The sequence below is a fragment of the Nyctereutes procyonoides genome, unplaced genomic scaffold (assembly GCF_905146905.1).
Source record: "Nyctereutes procyonoides isolate TBG_1078 unplaced genomic scaffold, NYPRO_anot_genome, whole genome shotgun sequence".
Lineage (NCBI taxonomy): Eukaryota > Metazoa > Chordata > Mammalia > Carnivora > Canidae > Nyctereutes > Nyctereutes procyonoides.
This window is the reverse complement of record NW_026575140.1, coordinates 57,302,827-57,320,902: the sequence shown is the minus strand read 5'-3', so window position 1 is coordinate 57,320,902 and position 18,076 is coordinate 57,302,827. Positions and strand designations below refer to the sequence as shown.

Below are 18,076 nucleotides of genomic sequence, written 5' to 3'. Positions count from 1 at the left end.
ACTTTACGGCACGGCGGGGTGACGGCGAGGCTCTCAAAGCCGTGCGGGCTGGGACAGGGAGCTTTTGCGACAGAAGAGGAAACGACAGCCGCAGGCACCTTTACGACGCAGGGGGTCCGCCCCACCTTCAGCTTGGCAACAGCGGCGCCGACGACCCCGCCCTCGCCGAGGCACGCGGCCCCTCTAGGAAGCCGCTTTACGGCGGGCGGAGGGGTTGTGTTCCCCTCGCGCCACAGCCTTCGCAGCGGGTGAGCAGCGGCCGTAGGACCTGGGCGCTTTATAAATGAACGCCTCGGCGCCGCGCCCCGCCGAGAGCGGCTACGTCTTTGCGACACTGTCGCAACCTCGTCGCTTTGTTTCACACCTCTCGTGAGGGGCCCAGCAGGCCGACTTTGGGGAGGGGGGCGGGGAAGGCTAAAGGGGCTGGCAGTACTTCCAGATAAGCCCACCCTGAACTCCCATCCAGCCAGACCCTTAAATCTACGGATAAAGAGTCCAGTGAAACCTTGGCAGGTGGTTTCCAGCAACGGCGCTGAGGAATTGACCCCCGCCCCCCCAAAAGACCCCCGAGCTAGGAACAAGCCCCCAGCCCAACTCTGCGAGCTCGCGCTGAGGCTGAAAGGCTGTGACGTCACAATCAAGGCTTTTCGCCCGTGACCGGGACCCCCGATTGTGATTGGATAATTCGGATGAAGGCGGTGATGGGGAAGAAGGGCGGGAACAAATCCCAGAGACAAAGAAGGCCTTTGGGTGGGACAGAGAGAGGCAACCAGAGGGCAACCCCCCAGCCCGAGGGCCCTACTTAGAGTCTGGAACCCCGGATCGCGGCCCCGGAGAGCGGAGCGGAAGTGGACCCGGGCCTCTGCCAGAGCGTCCCCCGCTCGGCGCGGTGGGGGCGGGGCCTCGGGGCGGGGTTATGTGGAGGCCGGGCAGCTGAGAGGGGCCCCCAGGAGGGGCCATGGAGAAGCCGGAGGCTGTGGGGGCCGCTGGCGGCCTCGGTGGAGGGGCGAGCAGGGGGGCGCTAGGAGGCGTCGGAGGAGTCGAGGCAGACGCCGGGCCGCCCTCCGGTGCTGCGTTGTTTCACGGTTCTGAGACCCCCCTGCACTCTGGAGGGATCGTAACTCGCAGTCCTAGAGTTAGCCGGCCCTCGGCGGGGGTAGCAGTCCCCGGTTCCGGGCCCAGCCAGCACCCTGGGGAGGTTGCGGGCCTGAGCGCCGGGTCCTGCCCAAACCCTGACGGATTCAATGCCCCCTTCCCTGGAACCAGTGTATCCGGGACCTGCGGCCTCGGGTCTGGGGGCTCTGGGGTGTACAACTCGGGATGCAGTCCACCGCGCTCCAGGTCAACTTGCTCGCACTCCCACAAACCTGGTGAAGACCGACCCCGGAGCATCCTAAAAAACAGCAGCTCCATCTTGATGCAGAAGTGCCTCCATGCGGACAAGTAAGGAGCCCGGCTCAGGGGGCAGCGGCACGGAGCCCGGAGGGCGGGGTTCCCGACACTGGAGGGGGTGGAGCTAGGGGAGAGGGTGGCGTCCTAAGAACTGGGAAGGAGAGCGGCTGAGGGCTGTGAGCTGGGAAATCTTGGGTTCCAGGCTCTCTGGGGCCGCAGCTGGGGCCCAGTAAACGTTGTCAGGCCAGTATGTGATTATCATCAGGTATGGCACCCTCGCCTCGCCATCCTCAGGCTCCTGCGCCTCTGAGACCACGAGAGGATACAAGAGAAAGGTTTTTGAATAACTGAAGGAACGACGGAGGGTTGTGAAGGGAAGGTCACTGGAAGGTTTCCTTCTCCTCTCTTGGGTCCTACCCCTATTCCAGGAAAAAGTCTCAGCGGTGGGATGAGATGAATATTCTGGCCACCTACCACCCTGCTGACAAGGACTATGGATTCATGAAGGTGGATGAGCCCAGCACTCCCTACCACAGGTGCTGAGCCCTCAGCCCTCATCATTCAGCCCAGAACCTTCCCTATTCAGAGAGAGTAGAGGGGGAGGCAAGAGACCCCAAGGACTGGGCACAGCCTGATGCCTGCATCCCAGCACTGCTTCCTCCCTCCTCTGCAGGCTGCAGGACGGTGATGAGGACCTGCCTGGAGCATCCTCTCGCACAGTGACTCCTGAGGCGCTGGCTGAGAGGTGAGAGTCCAGCCAGAGATCAGAAGAGATGTGAGGCCTCTTCCTAACCTCACCCCTGGGGTCAGAGCCAGTTCTGCTTTTTCGGCCATCAAAATGAGAGGTGGTACAGTTCCCTGCTATCAGGACTGACCAAGGTCAAGATCGGGGAGTCAGCCCAGCTAGGCCCCCCTTGTGATCTCCCCTTTGGCGCCCCCAACTAGTCTCCCTCTCCTTCAGGTTTGCAACAATGGACAATTTGTACCCCAAGGTCCTACAGTACGATGATAACAGAAGCCCAGGGTCTTCAGACAACTATTCCAAGACACGTGAGATGAGGGGTTGGGACTGAGGAGAAAGGGGAGGCAGAGTGAACCCTCCATGGGAGTCTGGCAGGAAAGCCAAGCTCTCACAATGGCCCACAGACTCCAGTGATTTTGAAAAGCACCGAAAGTCACACTACAATGAAGGAAAGTTCCTTAAAGCTCAGAAAAATCCTTCTTCCAGTAATAAGCACAGCGACGGGGCTAGCACTAGCATGGGCAGTAGCAGTCGAGGCATGATGCGGGACCCAGAGCCCAGGCCTGCGGAGAGAGGCTGGCCGGGAGGACTGGCCAGAGGAGTCAAAGATGAGATTGGCCTGGTGACCAGGAACCACCTCTTGGAAGTCAAGGGTCAGCTGTGGTGCCTGAGAGGGAGGAGATGGGAGGCACCCCCAGGGAAGATAGAAGGGGGAGGAGGTGGGGTCCTCAGCATGATGGCCCTCGGGAAGCCTGAGACAGGCTTGGGGAATGGATAGGTCACCAGGGTTTTCTCACATGGGAGGAGGACACAGAATTGAGATGAAAATCGGGGGCCTGAGCTTCTCCCCTGAGGGAGGGCATTATGGACACCTGGGGGTCCTAGACCCCCGACATGGCTGGAAGACTCAGATCATTGGGGTGACTCTCCAGATTCCCATAGCTTCCGAAATCAGTGCCCAGTTTCAGCCGCCATCACGTCAGACAAGGAGATTGACCTGCAACGCAAAGAGTATTATAGCAAAGGGAGGTACCTGAGGTGCTCCCCACACCCGGAGCTCGAGGAGGACACAGAAGATGAGCATGACCAGCAGGACAGTGAGAGCTGGGCTGGGTCAGCCTGGGACGGGGGGTGCTGGTAGCCAGCAGACTAGTGGGGTGCCCCAATCTTGGTCCCGTGATGCTTGCAGGCTCCGTAAATTTTAACTGGGTGATTCAGAACCCCATAAGCACAGAGGTCCGTCTGCTGGACCACACAGGAAACCCTGTTCAGGATCACCAGGCCACTGAAGACTGCCTGACGGGGACAGTGGCGACATCACAGCCTGGTGAGGGCACCAGGCCACAATGTCTGGCTCTTGACAAGCACTCAGCCCCCCAGCTCCCCTTCTTTGCATACCGGTGGATCAGCAGTGGTTACTGAGCATGGTCCCAAGCATCCTGGTGTGCAAGGCTTGTGTTGTTCAGAGAGGAACCAGGAGGCTCCAAAGGATTTGGGGCCCTCTCCAGCATGGCACTATCCACTGGCCCCACGCCTGCTCCCTGACTCCTCTCTGCTACCCGCCCCCCTCCAGGAGCTGGCCTGTCCTCCAAAGACAGAGCAGAGTTGGGCTGGTGTCAGTGGCTGGTATCCAAGGGGCTCAACTGGCAGGGCCCAGAAAGCTTGGAGAGAGAACCTGGAAGCAACCGAATCTCCCCACACCCAAACCAATGCAGACGTGAGCCCAGGCAGGGGCGAGGGGCTGCCCGTGCTGGCCAGGGAGGGAGAGGGCCTGAGTGGGTAGGTTCCAGGGAGTTTCGGAGTAACGTGGGCCGGATCTCCTGGCCGCTTCAAGAAAGCCAGTAGCCCAGTCCTTTCTCTCTGCAGATGAAACCCTGCGGCTTCGCTGGACACAAGAGGAGGAAGCCAGACAATGGAAAATGTAGGCAGCTGGGGATGGGGTGGGGGCCAGCCCCTCCCAGCCCTCACCACAATTGAGGTGGGCAATAAAGAGACACGCAGGAGTCTGGGTGCTGTGAGTTGTGACTGGGCCTGCTAGGTCAGTGAGGACAGGAGGAGCGAGGGACCTCTGCACACAGGAAACCACAGCAGGGGGAGCCCAGAAGAGAACTGGGAGTGCCTTGGGATACTGGATCAGCAGGGGTCTGTGAGGCCCAGAAGACCCATCTGCAGCAGGGTGACAGTGATTGGTGTGGTACCGCCAACCCACCAATCCTAACCTTACCAATAGCACCATGAATTCTTACAACCCTGGGAGGGCAGCGGGGGGGAGGGAGAGCGAGTTACCAAGCCCATCTTCCAGATGGTACACCTGAGGATTCAGAGAGCTCACCCAGGGTTACCTCACCTCTCTGAGTGACTGAATGAGTATTTGACCCCCTATGTGCCTCCCCAACCCCCACAACTAAAGGAGAAAGAAGCAGAGACTAGAGCTCCCAGTAGGAAGAGGACAGCACAGTCTCCGTGGGCGGGGCTGTGGCTTCCTGCCTTCCCCCGCCTCTGCCCCTCCCAGAGCTGCCAGCAAGTGTGAGGTGAGAGCTCCTCCTTGGACACCCCTGAACCTCCGCGAAGGAATCGAGCCCCCACCCCCACCCCACCCCCCGGCTCTTCCCCGGGAGAGGACCCCCTCCACCTGCCTCATCAACCCCTCCTGGGGCGGGGAGCACTTCCACGTGGACCCCCCACCACCCATCTGGTCTCAGGGCCAATCAAGTGGAGATGACCGTCAAGCTGGATTTTGAGGAGTGTCTCAAGGACTCACCCCGCTTCCGGTAAGTGTGCACGGGTCTGGGGGAGCACAGGAGGTGAGGCCCGACCCCCTTCCCCCAGCGCACATACTTACACACCTACAACCTTTCTCGGTCCAGACGTCCTGCCAGGGACGCAGAGGGGTGTGGGCCGGGGGAAAAAGTAGCACCTTTGTTGTGCAACCCCAGGCCTGGGTGCTTTCCACCCCCTTTATGTGCCCAGGGAGTCTCTGGAGCCCCTCTATCTCCAGAGCTGACATTCCCACTTCCCGCTCCTGGGGACCCCTACCCCTCCCCCAGCACCTGCTAGGGCGGTTAGCAACTTCCTGCCCTCACCACATCCACCCTCCTTTTACTCTTCCTGCTGTGGCCTGGGCCCTGTGGCTCCCACACTGCGCAAAGGAAGGGAGCAAAAGAGGGCGGTGGTCAGGCCTTCACTGGTTGGCCCTTCTGTCTGTCCCCTTACCCACCAACCCCAACCCTGGCCCTCCTGGGGTGCACGGATCAGATGGACCCCAGCTCTGCTCCTGTGACCCCATCCATCCATCCCTCTCTTCCCAGAGCCTCTATCGAGCTGGTGGAAGCCGAGGTGTCAGAGCTGGAGGCCCGGCTAGAAAAGGTGACACAGAGAGGTGACCCTGGATCGCCTTGAAGTGGGAGGGGCGGGGCCAGGGAGAGAACGGGAGCTGGCGAAATTGTTCCAGGGGTTGTGAATGCTGATCCTGCGGGGTAAATACTTCACGGGGCTGCAGAGAAGGAAGGGGCAGCTCCATACCCCCAGGGCACACAGGGCCTTGGAAGACCAGACACCCTGTGGGCTTATTGGGTCAGCTGGGCCTCTGGGGAAGGCAAGACTCTTCTGCCCCCAGGGAGCCCACAGACAGCCTTGGGGAGATAAGCCAGCCAGACACTTAAACATGATACAGGAAGGCCCTCCCTGGCTACTTTGTATAAAACGTGCATCCGCACGCATACACGCTCCTGCCCCTTTACTTGGCTTCACTTTTCTCTGTTTTCTCTCTAGCGTTTATCCTGCTCTCACGTGTGATGTGTTTATCTGCCCTGCTAGCTTCCTACTGCTCCCTAAAGAGTCCTTGCGGATGTGCTGACTTAGCCCAGCACCTGCTAGCATGGTGCCAGAAGGGTAGCAGTCAAGCGCAGCTCCGCTGGTCCTCTACTCATGGGCTCAAACACCGCAGTCCCATCAGAAGCACATGGTCCTCTCCCAGCTTTCATGATCGTCGGCAGAGGCTAGTTCCTTGTAGGACTAAGGCCTTCACCTGCCCAGGGTACCCCCCAGTCCCCTGCCATGGGGCCCATCCCTGGGCAGTTCACATCACAGCAGCTTGCTTCTTCAAGCCTGTCGTTGGGGATGGGGGGTGGGGGGTCACTCCCATGTGTGCCGCCAACGTGGCATCAGCTTACGTCGAAATGTAGTCACAGGTGCAGAGAATGTGTCATCTTTGCCCCGTGGCATAACCTGACCATGGGAGCACTGTCCTGTGGCCTTTGCCGCGTTCTGTTGGTAGGATCAGGTCACATGTCTCACGCTTAGGGGGGTGGGGATGATGCAAGAGAGGGAACCATTCAGGGTCACCTTAGAGTGTGTCTGTCACTCTGCCAGCTTGTTTTCTTGTTTCTCCCCCACGAGAACGTTAAGTGCTGTGAGGGACTTTTATGTTTTGTTTTTGTTCAATCCCCAGTACCTGTACCAGAGTCTGAAGGTTAGCAGGTGACCAATTCACAAATACATATTTTTTATTTAAACTTTTTCATTTTTGGGACTCCTGGGTGCCTCAGCAGTTGGGCATCTGCCTTCGGCTCAGGTCGTGACCTGGGGTCCTGGGATCGAGTCCTGCATCGGGCTCCCCACAGGGAGCCTGCTTCTCCCTCTGTGTCTTTGCCTCTCTCTGTGAATAAATAAAATCTTTAAAAAAAAGTTTTTTTTCACTTTTTAAATTTCTTTTTTAAAGACTTAGTTACTTGACAACGAGAGGGCACGCACATGTGCGAGTGGCAGGGAGGGGAGAGGCAGAGGGGGAGGGAGAATCTCAAGCAGACTCCCCACTGAGTGCAGGTCCTCCCCCCCCCTTTACTCCCCACCCCAGTGTGGAGCTCAGTCCCTCAGCCCTGAGATCATGACCTGAGCTGAAATCAAGAGTCAGACACTTAAATGACCGAACCACCCAGGTGCCCCTAAGCTTTTTGATTTTTGAGTTATAGACTTTAGGAGAAGTTACAACAGTAATGCAGGGAAGTCCCATGTCCTCATGCCCCAGTTTCCCCCAGAGGTGGCGTCTCATATAACACTAGTATGTCACCAAAACCAGGAAATTGATGTTGGCACGTTGAACTATCTGCAGACCATACTTGGATTTTACCTGTTTGCATTTACAGTTGACCCTTGAACAGCAAGGGGGCTAGCTAGGGAAACTGACCCTCCATGCAGTCAAAAATTGGCATATAATTCTTGACTCCCCCAAAGTTTTACTTATAGCCTGCCATTGACCAATAACATAAACAATCGATTAACATTTTTGTGTGGTGTATGTATTATATAGTGTTCATCAATAAAAGGAGCTAGAGAAAAGTACTATTAAGGAAATTATAAGGAAGAGGACCTCCTGGCTGGCTCGGTCAGTAGAGCGCGCAACTCTTGACCCCAGGGTGGTGAATTCAAGCCACATGTTGGGTGTACAGCTTACTTTTAAAAAATGAAAATAAAAGAACAAAATTTTGGAAAACATGAATCAGAAGGAAGCGAAAACACATTTATGGTACGGTAGTGTATTTGTTGAAAAAAATCCACTTACAAGTGGACCAGCGCATTTCAAACCCATGTTCAAGGGTTGACTGTACCCTTGTTTCAAAAAGTCTTTGTGAATAATTCAGTGGCACTTCATCACAAGGCTCTGTTCTTATAACCAGCATCACATTGAAAACACAAAACTCAGGCAGCCCGGCTCAGCGCTTTGGTGCCGCCTTCGGCCCAGGATGTGATCCTGGAGGCCCAGAATTGAGTCCCACGTCGGGCCCCTGGGGGGAGCCTGCTTCTCCCTCTGCCTGTGTTTCTGCCTCTCTGTGTCTCTCATGAATAAATATATAAAATCTTGAAAGAAAGAAAAAGAAAGAAAGAAAGAAAGAAAGAAAGAAAGAAAGAAAGAAAGAAAGAAAGAAGAAGAAAAAAGAAAAAGAAAAGAAAGAAAAAACTCCTAGGCGGCCTGGGTGGCTCAATGGGTCAAGCATCCAACTCTTGGCTTCAGCTCAGGTCATGATCTCAGGATCATCATGAGATCAAGCCCCTGTCCACCTCTGTGCTGAGCATGGAGCCTGCTTAGGACTCTCCCTCTCTGGCAGCCCAGGTGGCTCGGCGGTTTTAGCACCACCTTCAGCCCAGGGCATGATCCTGGAGATCCAGGATCGAGTCCCACGTCAGGCTCCCTGCATCCTGCATGGAGCCTGCTTCTCCCTCTGCCTCTCTCTCTCTCCCTGTGTCTCTCATGAACAAAAAAAAAAAAAAAAAAAAAAAAAGGACTCTCCCTCTCCCTCCCCACCACCACTCTTGCACGGTTTCTCTCTCTCTCAAAAAAAAAAAAAAAAAAAGATATGAAACTCCTATCACCACAAGGAGTTACCCTTTATCCTGATACCTCCCTGCCTTCTCGAACCTGCAGTTACCACCCTCTGTTCTCCCAACGTGTCATTTCTAGAACGTTACACAAGTGAAATCATACAGTAGGCGAGTTCTCAAGATTGGCCCTTTCTTTTTTTTTTCCTCTCAGAATAATGCCCCTGAGGTCTGCTCAGGTTGTTGCCTATTGGTATGAGTAGTTCCCATATGGACGGTTGATTCCTTTGTGTTGCTGAGCACTGTTCCATCGCATGGATGGGCCAGTTTGTCATGAGTTCAGTTTTGTGAATGCTCACAGATGGAGAAAGGGTGGTGGGTAGGGAAAAAAACGGACACTCAGTGCCCCAGCACTACGCAGTGAAGTTGTGAGTGTCTGCGTCCTGGTCCCTGATCACAGACACCTCGTGGTGACATCTGATGAGATTGGATCATGGTCGCTGTCCTGACCATTAGTGACCCTGTCAGCCACCTTCAAGGCAAGCTGTAGTTCCCTGCAGCCTTCACTAGCCCTCAAAAGTCTTTCTACTCATTAAAAGTTAATGGAGAACCTCTGGGCCCAGCTTTCTGATCCCCTGCTGCCCCAAATCTCCACATGGAGATTCCTGTGGAGGAAACTTCCCTGCTGGTCTCCTGTCCCCTGGGCTGAGCTGAAGGGCTCCACTGACGCTCGCTCTGTCCCAGCTATGTTGACTCAGGCCCAAACCAAGTGGTGTCACCTGAGAGGCAATGCAGTTCCCAAGCAAGGGCCTGAGATCAGGAGACCTCGCTTTGGTTTCTGGCTCAGCTGCCTGGCTCTTCCAGAGGGACCCTCCTCGGATCAGACCTAGGAGCACCCTAACTTGCCATCTTTGTTTGCCCTGACCCTGTGGCCAGGGGGCTGATTAATCTGGTGAGGGAATGTGCCATGAGCACAGAATGGGACAGCTCCAGCTGAGAAGGACTGGGGAATTCAGTGCCACCCAGGTGGAGCATTTGTCCTGTGAGCCAACAGTGCATGAGGGTAGGGTATCTGGGAAGCACTGGATCCGGGCAGGTGGGGCAGGCCTGGGGGGCTACGTGTGTCAAGGGACAGAGAAAGACAGTTCAAAGGTGAAGCTGACACCGGCTGTGGTGAGAGGCTGGGAGATTTGTCTTCCAGGCACAGAGCAGTTAAGCACCAGGGGTGTGTTAGAAACTGAGGGTGCCCAGCTGGGCTGCAGAGGCAAAGGTGAGGTTGGGCAGCAGGGGCACAGCCCTGGGGAAGGGCAGAGCAGGGGGACCAGGGTGGGGTCCCCCAACTCTCTGTCACTCTGTTGCTTCTTAGCTTCTCAAGCTGGGGAATGGCCTCCTGGAAAGTGGGCGCCACTACCTGGCCGCTGGCCGCACCTTCATCGCTGGCATTTGTGACCTGGCCCGCCTGGGTCCACCAGAGCCCATGATGGCGGTAGGTGGAGGCCCAAGCCACACTGGGCTGGAGTCTGGAACATGGACGTCCTCTGCGAGGGGAGGGTGAACCTGGGCTGGGGCCACGGCCAGAGGCCACCTGGTGGGCTGGGTGTAGACGGTAGGTGCTGCTGCCCCATGTCTGCTACCCTCTCTCTGCCGCCTCGTGCCCAGGAGTGTCTGGACAAGTTCACCACGAGCCTCAGCCACAAGCTGGACAGCCATGCGGTAAGGGAGCAGAGCAGGTGGGACCGGTGTCCGGCCTCTGTGGCCTGGGCCTCGCCTGTCAATTTCTGCTTTTCCTCAGGAGCTTTTAGATGCCACCCAGCACACGCTGCAGCAGCAGATCCAAACCCTAGCCAAAGAGTGAGTCGGGAGAGGAACCAGGCCTCCATCCTTCTTCCTGTCCCCACAGGGGCCTCCCTGGGACTCTCTGCTGGGAGTAGGGGGAGCTATTGGGTTGTTTTTTCCGCTCCTCCACAGAGGTCTCCGGGGCTTCCGAGAGGCTCGCCGGGATTTCTGGAAGGGGGCTGAGAGCCTGGAGGCTGCTCTTATCCACAACGCTGAGGTCCCCAGGCGCCGGGCCCAGGAGGCAGAAGAGGCGGGCGCTGCCTTGAAGACTGCGCGGGCTGGGTACCAGGGACGAGCCCTGGATTATGCCCTGCAGGTGCCCACCCCAACCCATCCCGCCTCGGGATCCGAGGGCCTCTGGCCCCTCAGAGGCTGGAGAGGGCCCCCTGTGCAGTGGGAGGGGGTGCTGTGGTTGCAAGACTGACCTGAGGGCTTTTGGGGGCCCTCAGATCAACGTGATTGAGGACAAGAGGAAGTTTGACATCATGGAGTTTGTGAGTTGCGGTGGTGGCGGCGGTGGTGGTGATGGCAGGGTGGAGGGGAGCCTGCTGATGGGGTGGTAGTAGGGAAGAAGGAGAGACAGAGTGCCTTGTCAGCTCCACCCCCTGCCCACCTTGTCACCAGGTGCTGCGGCTGGTGGAGGCCCAAGCTATCCATTTCCAGCAGGGCCACGAGGAGCTGGGCAAGCTGGCCCAGTATCGCAGGGAGCTGGGCGCCCAGGTGGGGCCCCGGGGAGCAGGACAGTGGGGGCGGAGGGGCCTCTAAGATACCTGTCCTGGCCTAGTGGGGGGTGGCGGGGGGGGAACATCTGAAATGCCCATGGTGTGCCCAGTTGCACCAGCTGGTCCTGAATTCAGCTCGTGAGAGGAGGGACATGGAGCAGAGACACGTGCTGTTGAAGCAGAAGGTGAGGTCCTTGGGGTGCAGCAGGGCCTGGTGCCTCGGCCTCTGCCCACTTCAGCTGCCCTTTGACCCTCCTGTGCTCCCCAGGAGCTGGGTGGGGAGGAGCCAGAGCCAAGCCTAAAGGAAGGGCCTGGTGGCCTAGTGATGGAAGGACACCTCTTCAAACGGGCCAGCAACGCATTTAAGACCTGGAGCAGGTGAGGGGAAGGTGCCCCCATCACCCCCACCCACCCAAATCACCTAAACATTTGTTGAGATAGGGTGCCGAGCACAGAGAAAAAAAGACAAGACCCACCAGCTTCGCAGACTTTGTATCCCACTGCAGAGACCCACAGTGAATTCTGTTATGTTGGGAGAGAAGAGCGGCACAGGAGAAAAAATACTAAAGCAGAGGGTGTGAAGAGCTGGGGATGGGTCATGGTTTTAGGTGGGGTGGTCAGGGCAGGCTTTGTGAGAAGATGGTTTCGGGGTGAAGACTTGAAGGATATCTGGGGGAGAGAACATTCTAGGCAGAAAGAGGAGCCAGTGACAGAGCCCTGAGGGTGGGGGGACAGAGGGAGGGAGGAAGATGTGGGGCAAGGAGAAGTTGGAGCTAGTAGGGGTGTGCTCAGCGACATGGGGCCTTGTCAGCTTCTGTAGGGACTTAGGAGCCCCTGCAGGTATGGGGCGGGCTGGTCATTTGCTGTGACTCTACTTCCTGTCCCAGGGCCACTGCCAGCCCGTCGGGGACATTGGCCCAAGTCAGAAAATTGAGCCTTTCCCTAAGATGCTTCTGTCAAAATTGTGGCAAGAGACACGGGGCGCCTTGGCTGGTCCACTCCGTGGAGCCTGTGACTCTTGATCTCGGGGTTCTGGGTTTGAGCCCCACGTTGAGTGTAGAGATCACATAAAAATAAAATCTTTTTTTTTTTTTAAGATTTTTAAATTTACTCATGAGAAACACAGAGAGGCAGAGACACAGGCAGAGGGAGAAGCAGGCTCCATGCGGGGAGTCGGATACAGAACTCGATCCCAGGACCCCGGGATCAGGACCTGAGCCAAAGGCAAATGCTCAACTGCTGAACCACCCACGTGTCCCAAAATAAAATCTTTATAAAAAACAATTGTAGGGATCCCTGGGTGGCGCAGCGGTTTGGCGCCTGCCTTTGGCCCAGGGCGCGATCCTGGAGACCCGGGATCGAATCCCACATCGGGCTCCCGGTGCATGGAGCCTGCTTCTCCCTCTGCCTATGTCTCTGCCTCTCTCTCTCTCTCTCTGTGAGTATCATAAATAAAAATTAAAATTAAAAAAAAAAAAAAAACAATTGTAGGAGCGCCTGGCTGGTTCAATGAGTAGAGAGCACATGACTCTTGGTCTGGGAGTTGTGAGTTTGAGCTCCACGAGGGTATAGCCATTACTTTAAAAAACAAAAAACAAACCTTGGGGTTCCTGGGTGGCTCAGCGCGTGAGCCTCTCCTTTGGCTCAGGGCGTGACCCCGGGGTCCAGGGATCGAGACCTAGAGGCCCACGTTGGGCTCCCGGCAGAGAGCCTGCTTCTCCCTCTGCCTGTGTCTCTGCCTCTCTCTCTGTGTCTCTCATGAATAAATAAAATCTTTAAAAAATTAGAGTAGAGTATTTTTATTGGAAAAAGCATTTTACTTCTGGAAAGTTGTCTTCACGAATGCATCAAATCTGGGTTGTCTGAGGTGTGAGCAGTGCCGCTTTGGGTGTCCTGACCTACAAGGCCGTGTGCCCTCCTGACGGGATGAGGTGGTCAGCACGGCTCTCTAGGCAAGATCCTCATGGAGCAAAGGGCACACAGCCCCTCAGCAGTCCCTGTCCCAAGTGCATCCCAGTGCCACTCATGTCCACAACTCTGTTCCCACCTCCTCCAGACGCTGGTTCACTATTCAGAGCAACCAACTGGTTTATCAGAAGAAGTACAAGGTAGGTGGGCTGGGCACTGGGTGCCAGAGCCTGGTGACACCTTGCCCCTGCCGCAGCTGTGTGGATGGCTGCCCCTCGTCACCTTCCTTCCCCTTCCAGGACCCCGTGACCGTGGTGGTGGATGACCTTCGCCTCTGCACTGTGAAGCTCTGCCCCGACTCAGAAAGGCGGTTTTGCTTTGAGGTTGTGTCCCCCAGCAAGTGAGTGCAGAAGTCAGGGGTGATTGATGCTCCTGATGCTCCACTGTGTCTAAATCTTTTTTTTTTTTAAGATTTTATTTGTTCCAAAAAAAAGATTTTATTTGTTTATTCATGAGAGACACACAGAGAGAGGCAGAGACACAGGCAGAGGGAGAAGCAGGCTTCCTGCGGAGAGCCCAGTGTGGGACTTGATCCCAGGATCCCAGGGTCATGACTTGAGCTGAAGGCAGATGCTCAACCTCTGAGCCACCCAGGCATTCCTGTGTCTAAATCTTTGCCAACAGGGAGGCAGGGCTGATCATAGAGCGTTAACCTTCTGGTGGCTGGATTGGGGGACAGACCGGGAGGTGTCCTGGCAAGAAAGGATAAGGCAATGGGGGATATTTAGAAAGATCTGACCCATTGGTGCCAAATCTCTATTCAACTGGTGTTTCGTATGTCAGTACAACGGGTACTGGTTGAATAGCAGCTGGAGGTAAGCCAGCCTATCCTGAGCCTCCCCAGGCCTCACACCACCCGCGCCCCTCTGCTCTCCCCTCCTGCCCAGGTCCTGCCTCCTGCAGGCTGACTCGGAGCGTCTCCTGCAGCTGTGGATCAGTGCTGTGCAAAGCAGCATCGCCACGGCCTTCAGCCAGGCTCGCCTCGAGGACAGCCCCCGGGGTCCAGGCCAGGTGCCTTAATTGGAGGGTACAGGGCCGGGCTGCCCAGGGAGATGAGGCACCCTTCCCCAAGCCCCATAGCCATCCTTTCCACCTCTGTCTCCCCTAGGGCTCAGGATACCCCGCCATGAGCTCCTCTGCTACCCTGGGCTGTGGCGGGATGAGCAAGGGCAGGGAACCAGGCGGAGCTGGGCACGTGGCAGCCCAGGTGCAGAGCGTAGACGGCAATGCCCAGTGCTGTGACTGTCGAGAGCCAGCCCCAGAGTGGGCCAGCATCAACCTGGGTGTCACTCTGTGCATCCAATGCTCGGGCATCCACAGGTCACTCCCCACTACCCCAGCGGGGCCCTACTCCTTCCGGCTGGGGTCTGGGGAGGGGGCAGGATAGAGTTCCTCCCACGGGCTCCCCCCTCCTCCTTGCCCTGCTGTCACTGGGTACAGCGTCCTGGTCTGGCCAGAGGGATTTATAGGCTTGACTGGAGGCATGAGGTCGGGGCTCTTGAGGGTAAAGGAACCAATGAGCAGAGAGAGGAAAGGTCACCAGGCCTCAGCAAGTCTGTGAGGCATTTCATCTGAATCGGTCTGGCGGAAGGATGGGAATGGCAGGGCAAGAGAAGGGAGGTGGCTGAAGAGGATGAGGCCCTGACACTGAAATGTAGGAGAAGGGGGAAGAGGGAAGGATGGACAGAGCCAGGCCACGCAGCCCGCTGCCCTGCCGCCTCCTGGTCAGTGCCTCTGCGTGCCTGTTGTGCTCATCTGGCAGCTGCTGCCCTGCAGAGGGCCTGACTCTCACTCTGACCCACCAGGAGCCTCGGGGTTCACTTCTCCAAAGTCAGGTCTCTGACACTTGACTCATGGGAGCCAGAACTGGTAAAGGTGACTTGGGGTGTCGTGATGAGAACCGGGTGGGGTGGGGTGAGTCCAGGACGGCAGTGTCCTGAGGGCTCAGACACTCACCTCCCTCCCCTCCCACCTGTCTGTCTGTGTCTGTGTCTCTGTCTGGGCCACCCAAAGCTTATGTGCGAGCTGGGGAATGTCGTCATCAACCAGATCTATGAGGCCCGCGTGGAGGCCATGGCAGTGAAAAAACCAGGGCCCACCTGCTCCCGGTGAGATTGGGATGGAAGTGCTGGGGCTGCCTACTGGCGGGGAAGAAAGAGGGTCTGGGACCAGAGGAGGGAAGACTATCCCCCTTCTTCCCTGCCATACTCTGCCAGGCAGGAGAAGGAGGCCTGGATTCATGCCAAATATGTGGAGAAGAAGTTCCTGACCAAACTTCCTGAGATTCGAGGGCGAAGAGGTGGCCGGGGGCCCTCCAGGGGGCAGCCTCCTGTGCTCCCCAAGCCTTCCATCAGGTCCCAGCCGGGAAGCTGCAGAGCCAGGCCAGGTATACCATTGCTTGGACATTCGGGGAGCCCGGCTGCGTGCCCAGCACTATGTCACACCCGGTGAGGAGGCACAGAGCATGGGGCCCCAGCCCTCCCCTTGCCAATGTTGGGGGTGGACCACACTAGCTCTGATTTTACAAGGCAAGAGTTTCAGGGGCTAAGTGAAGACTGGGGAGGAGCATGGGGCTGGGGATAGGCAGGGAGGGTCTCAACCACAGGAAAAGTCAGGAGGGAGAATGAAAAGGCCTGTGGAGGCAGGAGCTTGGCTGGAGCAGAGGGAACCAGAGCCACTGGGGCTGTTGGCTCCCTTGTGACGGTCCAGCCGGTCCAGGTAAGTGAACAGGAGGAGCTGAATGATGCTGTCCGTGCCCCCTGCCCTGCGGGCCCTGCACGCACACACACCCCCACCTCCCACTGCTGTCCCCGGAGTCCCGAACACACACGGAGTCTCCCCACAACTGAGGAATGACCTGTCCCATCAGAGCATTTGGGGCCTGTGCCTAGGGCTTCCTACCAGACCCACGGCCAATTTCCTTCACCAGAGCCCCACTCCGATGACCTGGGCAGCCTCCACCCAGGGGCCCTGCTGTTTCGAGCTGCCGGGCACCCTCCATCCCTCCCCACCATGGCCGATGCCCTCGCCCACGGAGCTGATGTCAACTGGGTCAACGCAGCTCGGGAAAATGCCACGCCACTGATCCAGGCCACGGCTGCTGTGAGTCTTGCCCACGTACCTACTGCGACTAGGGACCCGCTCTTACCCCTACCCCCCTTAGGGAATGATGACCAATAGAGACGGGTTGCTAAGGGGTCATGTGATTTGGAGGCAGGCAACCTGGGTTTGAATTCACGTTCACACCACTCACTGTTGTGAACCTCTGTGCCTCAAGTGTGCTCGTCTGTAGAACAGATAACATACCGCATGACGCTGTACTGTGGACTTAACCTATGCATACCGGGAAGGGGCTGGAGCAGAGCCTGACACAGCTGCACCCCAGCCCAAAACCTCTTTAGTCTGCTCCTAAAGATGCCACTTTCTCTCCCGTTCTCAACCTCTCCATGCAGAATTCTCTTCTGGCCTGTGAGTTTCTCCTCCAGAACGGGGCGAACGTGAACCAGGCGGACAATCACGGCCGGGGGCCGCTGCACCACGCAACCATTCTGGGCCACACCGGGTAGGGACGGGCGGGGCGGATGGCTGCGGGAAAGAAGGGCCCGGATATGGTGAGTGGCCGGCTGAACCTGTCTGTCCTTTCCAGGCTGGCCTGCCTGTTCCTGAAACGGGGAGCCGACCTGGGAGCTCGGGACTCCGAAAACAAAGACCCCCTGACGATCGCCATGGAAACGGCCAACGCTGACATCGTCACCCTGTGCGGACGTGGGGGGCGGGGCCAGCGCTTGCCCTACCCACCTGGGGGCGGGGCTTGGGAGCTGCTGGCCGGACCCGACAAGAGGAAGGGTGCTCCGAGTGTAGACCCGGGACGGGGAGTAGGAAGGGGGGCGGGTAGGGAGCACGGATGGTGAGTTCGTCCCCAGTGACAGACTTCGGGGTTGGTAAACGCCTTTAAGCACTGGACCTCAGGGGGACCGATGAATTAACGACCCCAGCTCAGAGGACGAGGAGTGGTAGTGGGGCCCTGAACAGATAGTCATTCGTGCCTGAATCCTTACCCTTCAGGCTACGCCTGGCAAAGATGAGAGAGGTCGAGGCGGCCCAGGGCCAGGCAGGTAAAGTACCTCCCGCCCCGCCACGCGCTTTCCTTGCTGAGCTTCTGGCCCCTGCAGACCTGCCTCGCGGACCCGGCTGCATAGACTAATTTCATTACTTATTGCACAAATGTGTATTGAGTGCGTGTGAGAGCGCACGTCTTCGAACCCCGAGAGGGCCGGGCCGGGGCGCTGTGCCCACGGTGAGCGCGCTCCAACCCCGCCCGGCCGGCGCCTCGCCAGCCCAGCCCTTGCTCCCTCCCTCCCCTCAGGAGACGAGACGTATCTGGACATCTTCCGCGACTTCTCCCTCATGGCGTCGGACGATCCAGAGAAGCTGAGCCGGCGCAGTCACGACCTGCACACGCTCTGATCCTGCATCCCGGCCCCCTCTGCCCCACCCCGCCGGTCCCTGGGCCATTAAAGCCTCTGTGCTCTGCGCTTCCCGTCGTCATTCCTCTGCGGGGCGCCACCCTCCGGCCGGGCCGGGGCTGCGGGAGCGGTGGGGGTTTGCGAGCTCGAGTCACGCGAGGGGCCACTCCGGGACAGCGAGGCGGAGGCCGCAGCCCTAGCACCCGGCGGCCCTGGGCGGAGCTCTCGGGCTCGGGCGACATGGCCAGACGCGGCGGGCCTGGCAGAGGAGAGGCCGCCCGCGTGGGCTGGGGGGCCGGCCTCCCATAGGGGGCCGCTGGCGTCGCGCCGGGACGGAGAGGCTGGCTTGGGCCACCCCGGCCCCGAGGCATCCCCGGAATGCGGCGGCTCAGCACCCGCCCCCTCGGGAGTTCCCGACGCGAGCGCCCGGGTGAGCACCGCCCCCAGCCCGGGACGGCGGGGCCTCAGGCCCCGCGCGGAGCTGCAGACATGAGGTCGGGCACTCCTGGGCGCCTGCGGGGCGGTCGCGGCCACATCCGGAGCGACGCTCCTGAGTCACCCTCCAGACCCCACCCCCGCCCGCGTTCCTGGACCGGCCCGTTCGCCCCGTCTCCCGGGTTCCAGACTCTCGGTTC

The 18,076-nt window shown here is 58.2% G+C and overlaps 1 protein-coding gene across 5 annotated transcripts; it reads left to right on the top strand.

Moving 5' to 3' along the window:
* The first annotated feature begins 2 nt into the window (after positions 1-2).
* Positions 3-17,510, top strand: ACAP1 (ArfGAP with coiled-coil, ankyrin repeat and PH domains 1). Of its 5 annotated transcripts, XM_055307229.1 has the most exons (28): positions 3-248; positions 1,267-1,443; positions 2,066-2,137; positions 2,354-3,851; positions 4,001-4,055; positions 4,545-4,665; positions 4,837-4,905; positions 5,443-5,500; positions 9,816-9,935; positions 10,109-10,162; positions 10,242-10,300; positions 10,418-10,601; positions 10,735-10,779; positions 10,910-11,005; positions 11,118-11,192; positions 11,276-11,385; positions 13,064-13,115; positions 13,215-13,315; positions 13,863-13,986; positions 14,084-14,295; positions 14,781-14,850; positions 14,989-15,083; positions 15,192-15,361; positions 15,905-16,077; positions 16,428-16,537; positions 16,622-16,732; positions 17,041-17,090; positions 17,342-17,510. In XM_055307229.1, the coding sequence occupies exons 7-28, from the start codon at positions 4,853-4,855 to the stop codon at positions 17,440-17,442; spliced, it is 2,223 nt and encodes a 740-aa protein (XP_055163204.1). In that variant the 5' UTR covers positions 3-248; positions 1,267-1,443; positions 2,066-2,137; positions 2,354-3,851; positions 4,001-4,055; positions 4,545-4,665; positions 4,837-4,852; the 3' UTR covers positions 17,443-17,510. The 5 variants fall into 5 exon arrangements, with proteins under 5 accessions (XP_055163204.1, XP_055163202.1, XP_055163203.1 ...); XM_055307227.1 differs by having other exon boundaries at positions 2,354-3,231; positions 3,324-4,665; XM_055307228.1 differs by having other exon boundaries at positions 2,354-3,461; positions 3,708-4,665.
* The last annotated feature ends 566 nt before the right edge of the window (positions 17,511-18,076 follow it).

What these genes read in the sequence shown, in the direction of transcription:
- ACAP1 (XM_055307232.1), top strand. Translation starts at nt 4,853, where the DNA reads ATGACCGTCAAGCTGGATTTTGAGGAGTGTCTCAAGGACTCACCCCGC. An exon ending in ACGTGCTGTTGAAGCAGAAG is followed by an intron (nt 11,193 to 11,275) that starts GTGAGGTCCTTG and finishes TGTGCTCCCCAG; the next exon opens with GAGCTGGGTGGGGAGGAGCC. An exon ending in CAATGCTCGGGCATCCACAG is followed by an intron (nt 14,296 to 14,780) that starts GTCACTCCCCAC and finishes CTGACCCACCAG; the next exon opens with GAGCCTCGGGGTTCACTTCT.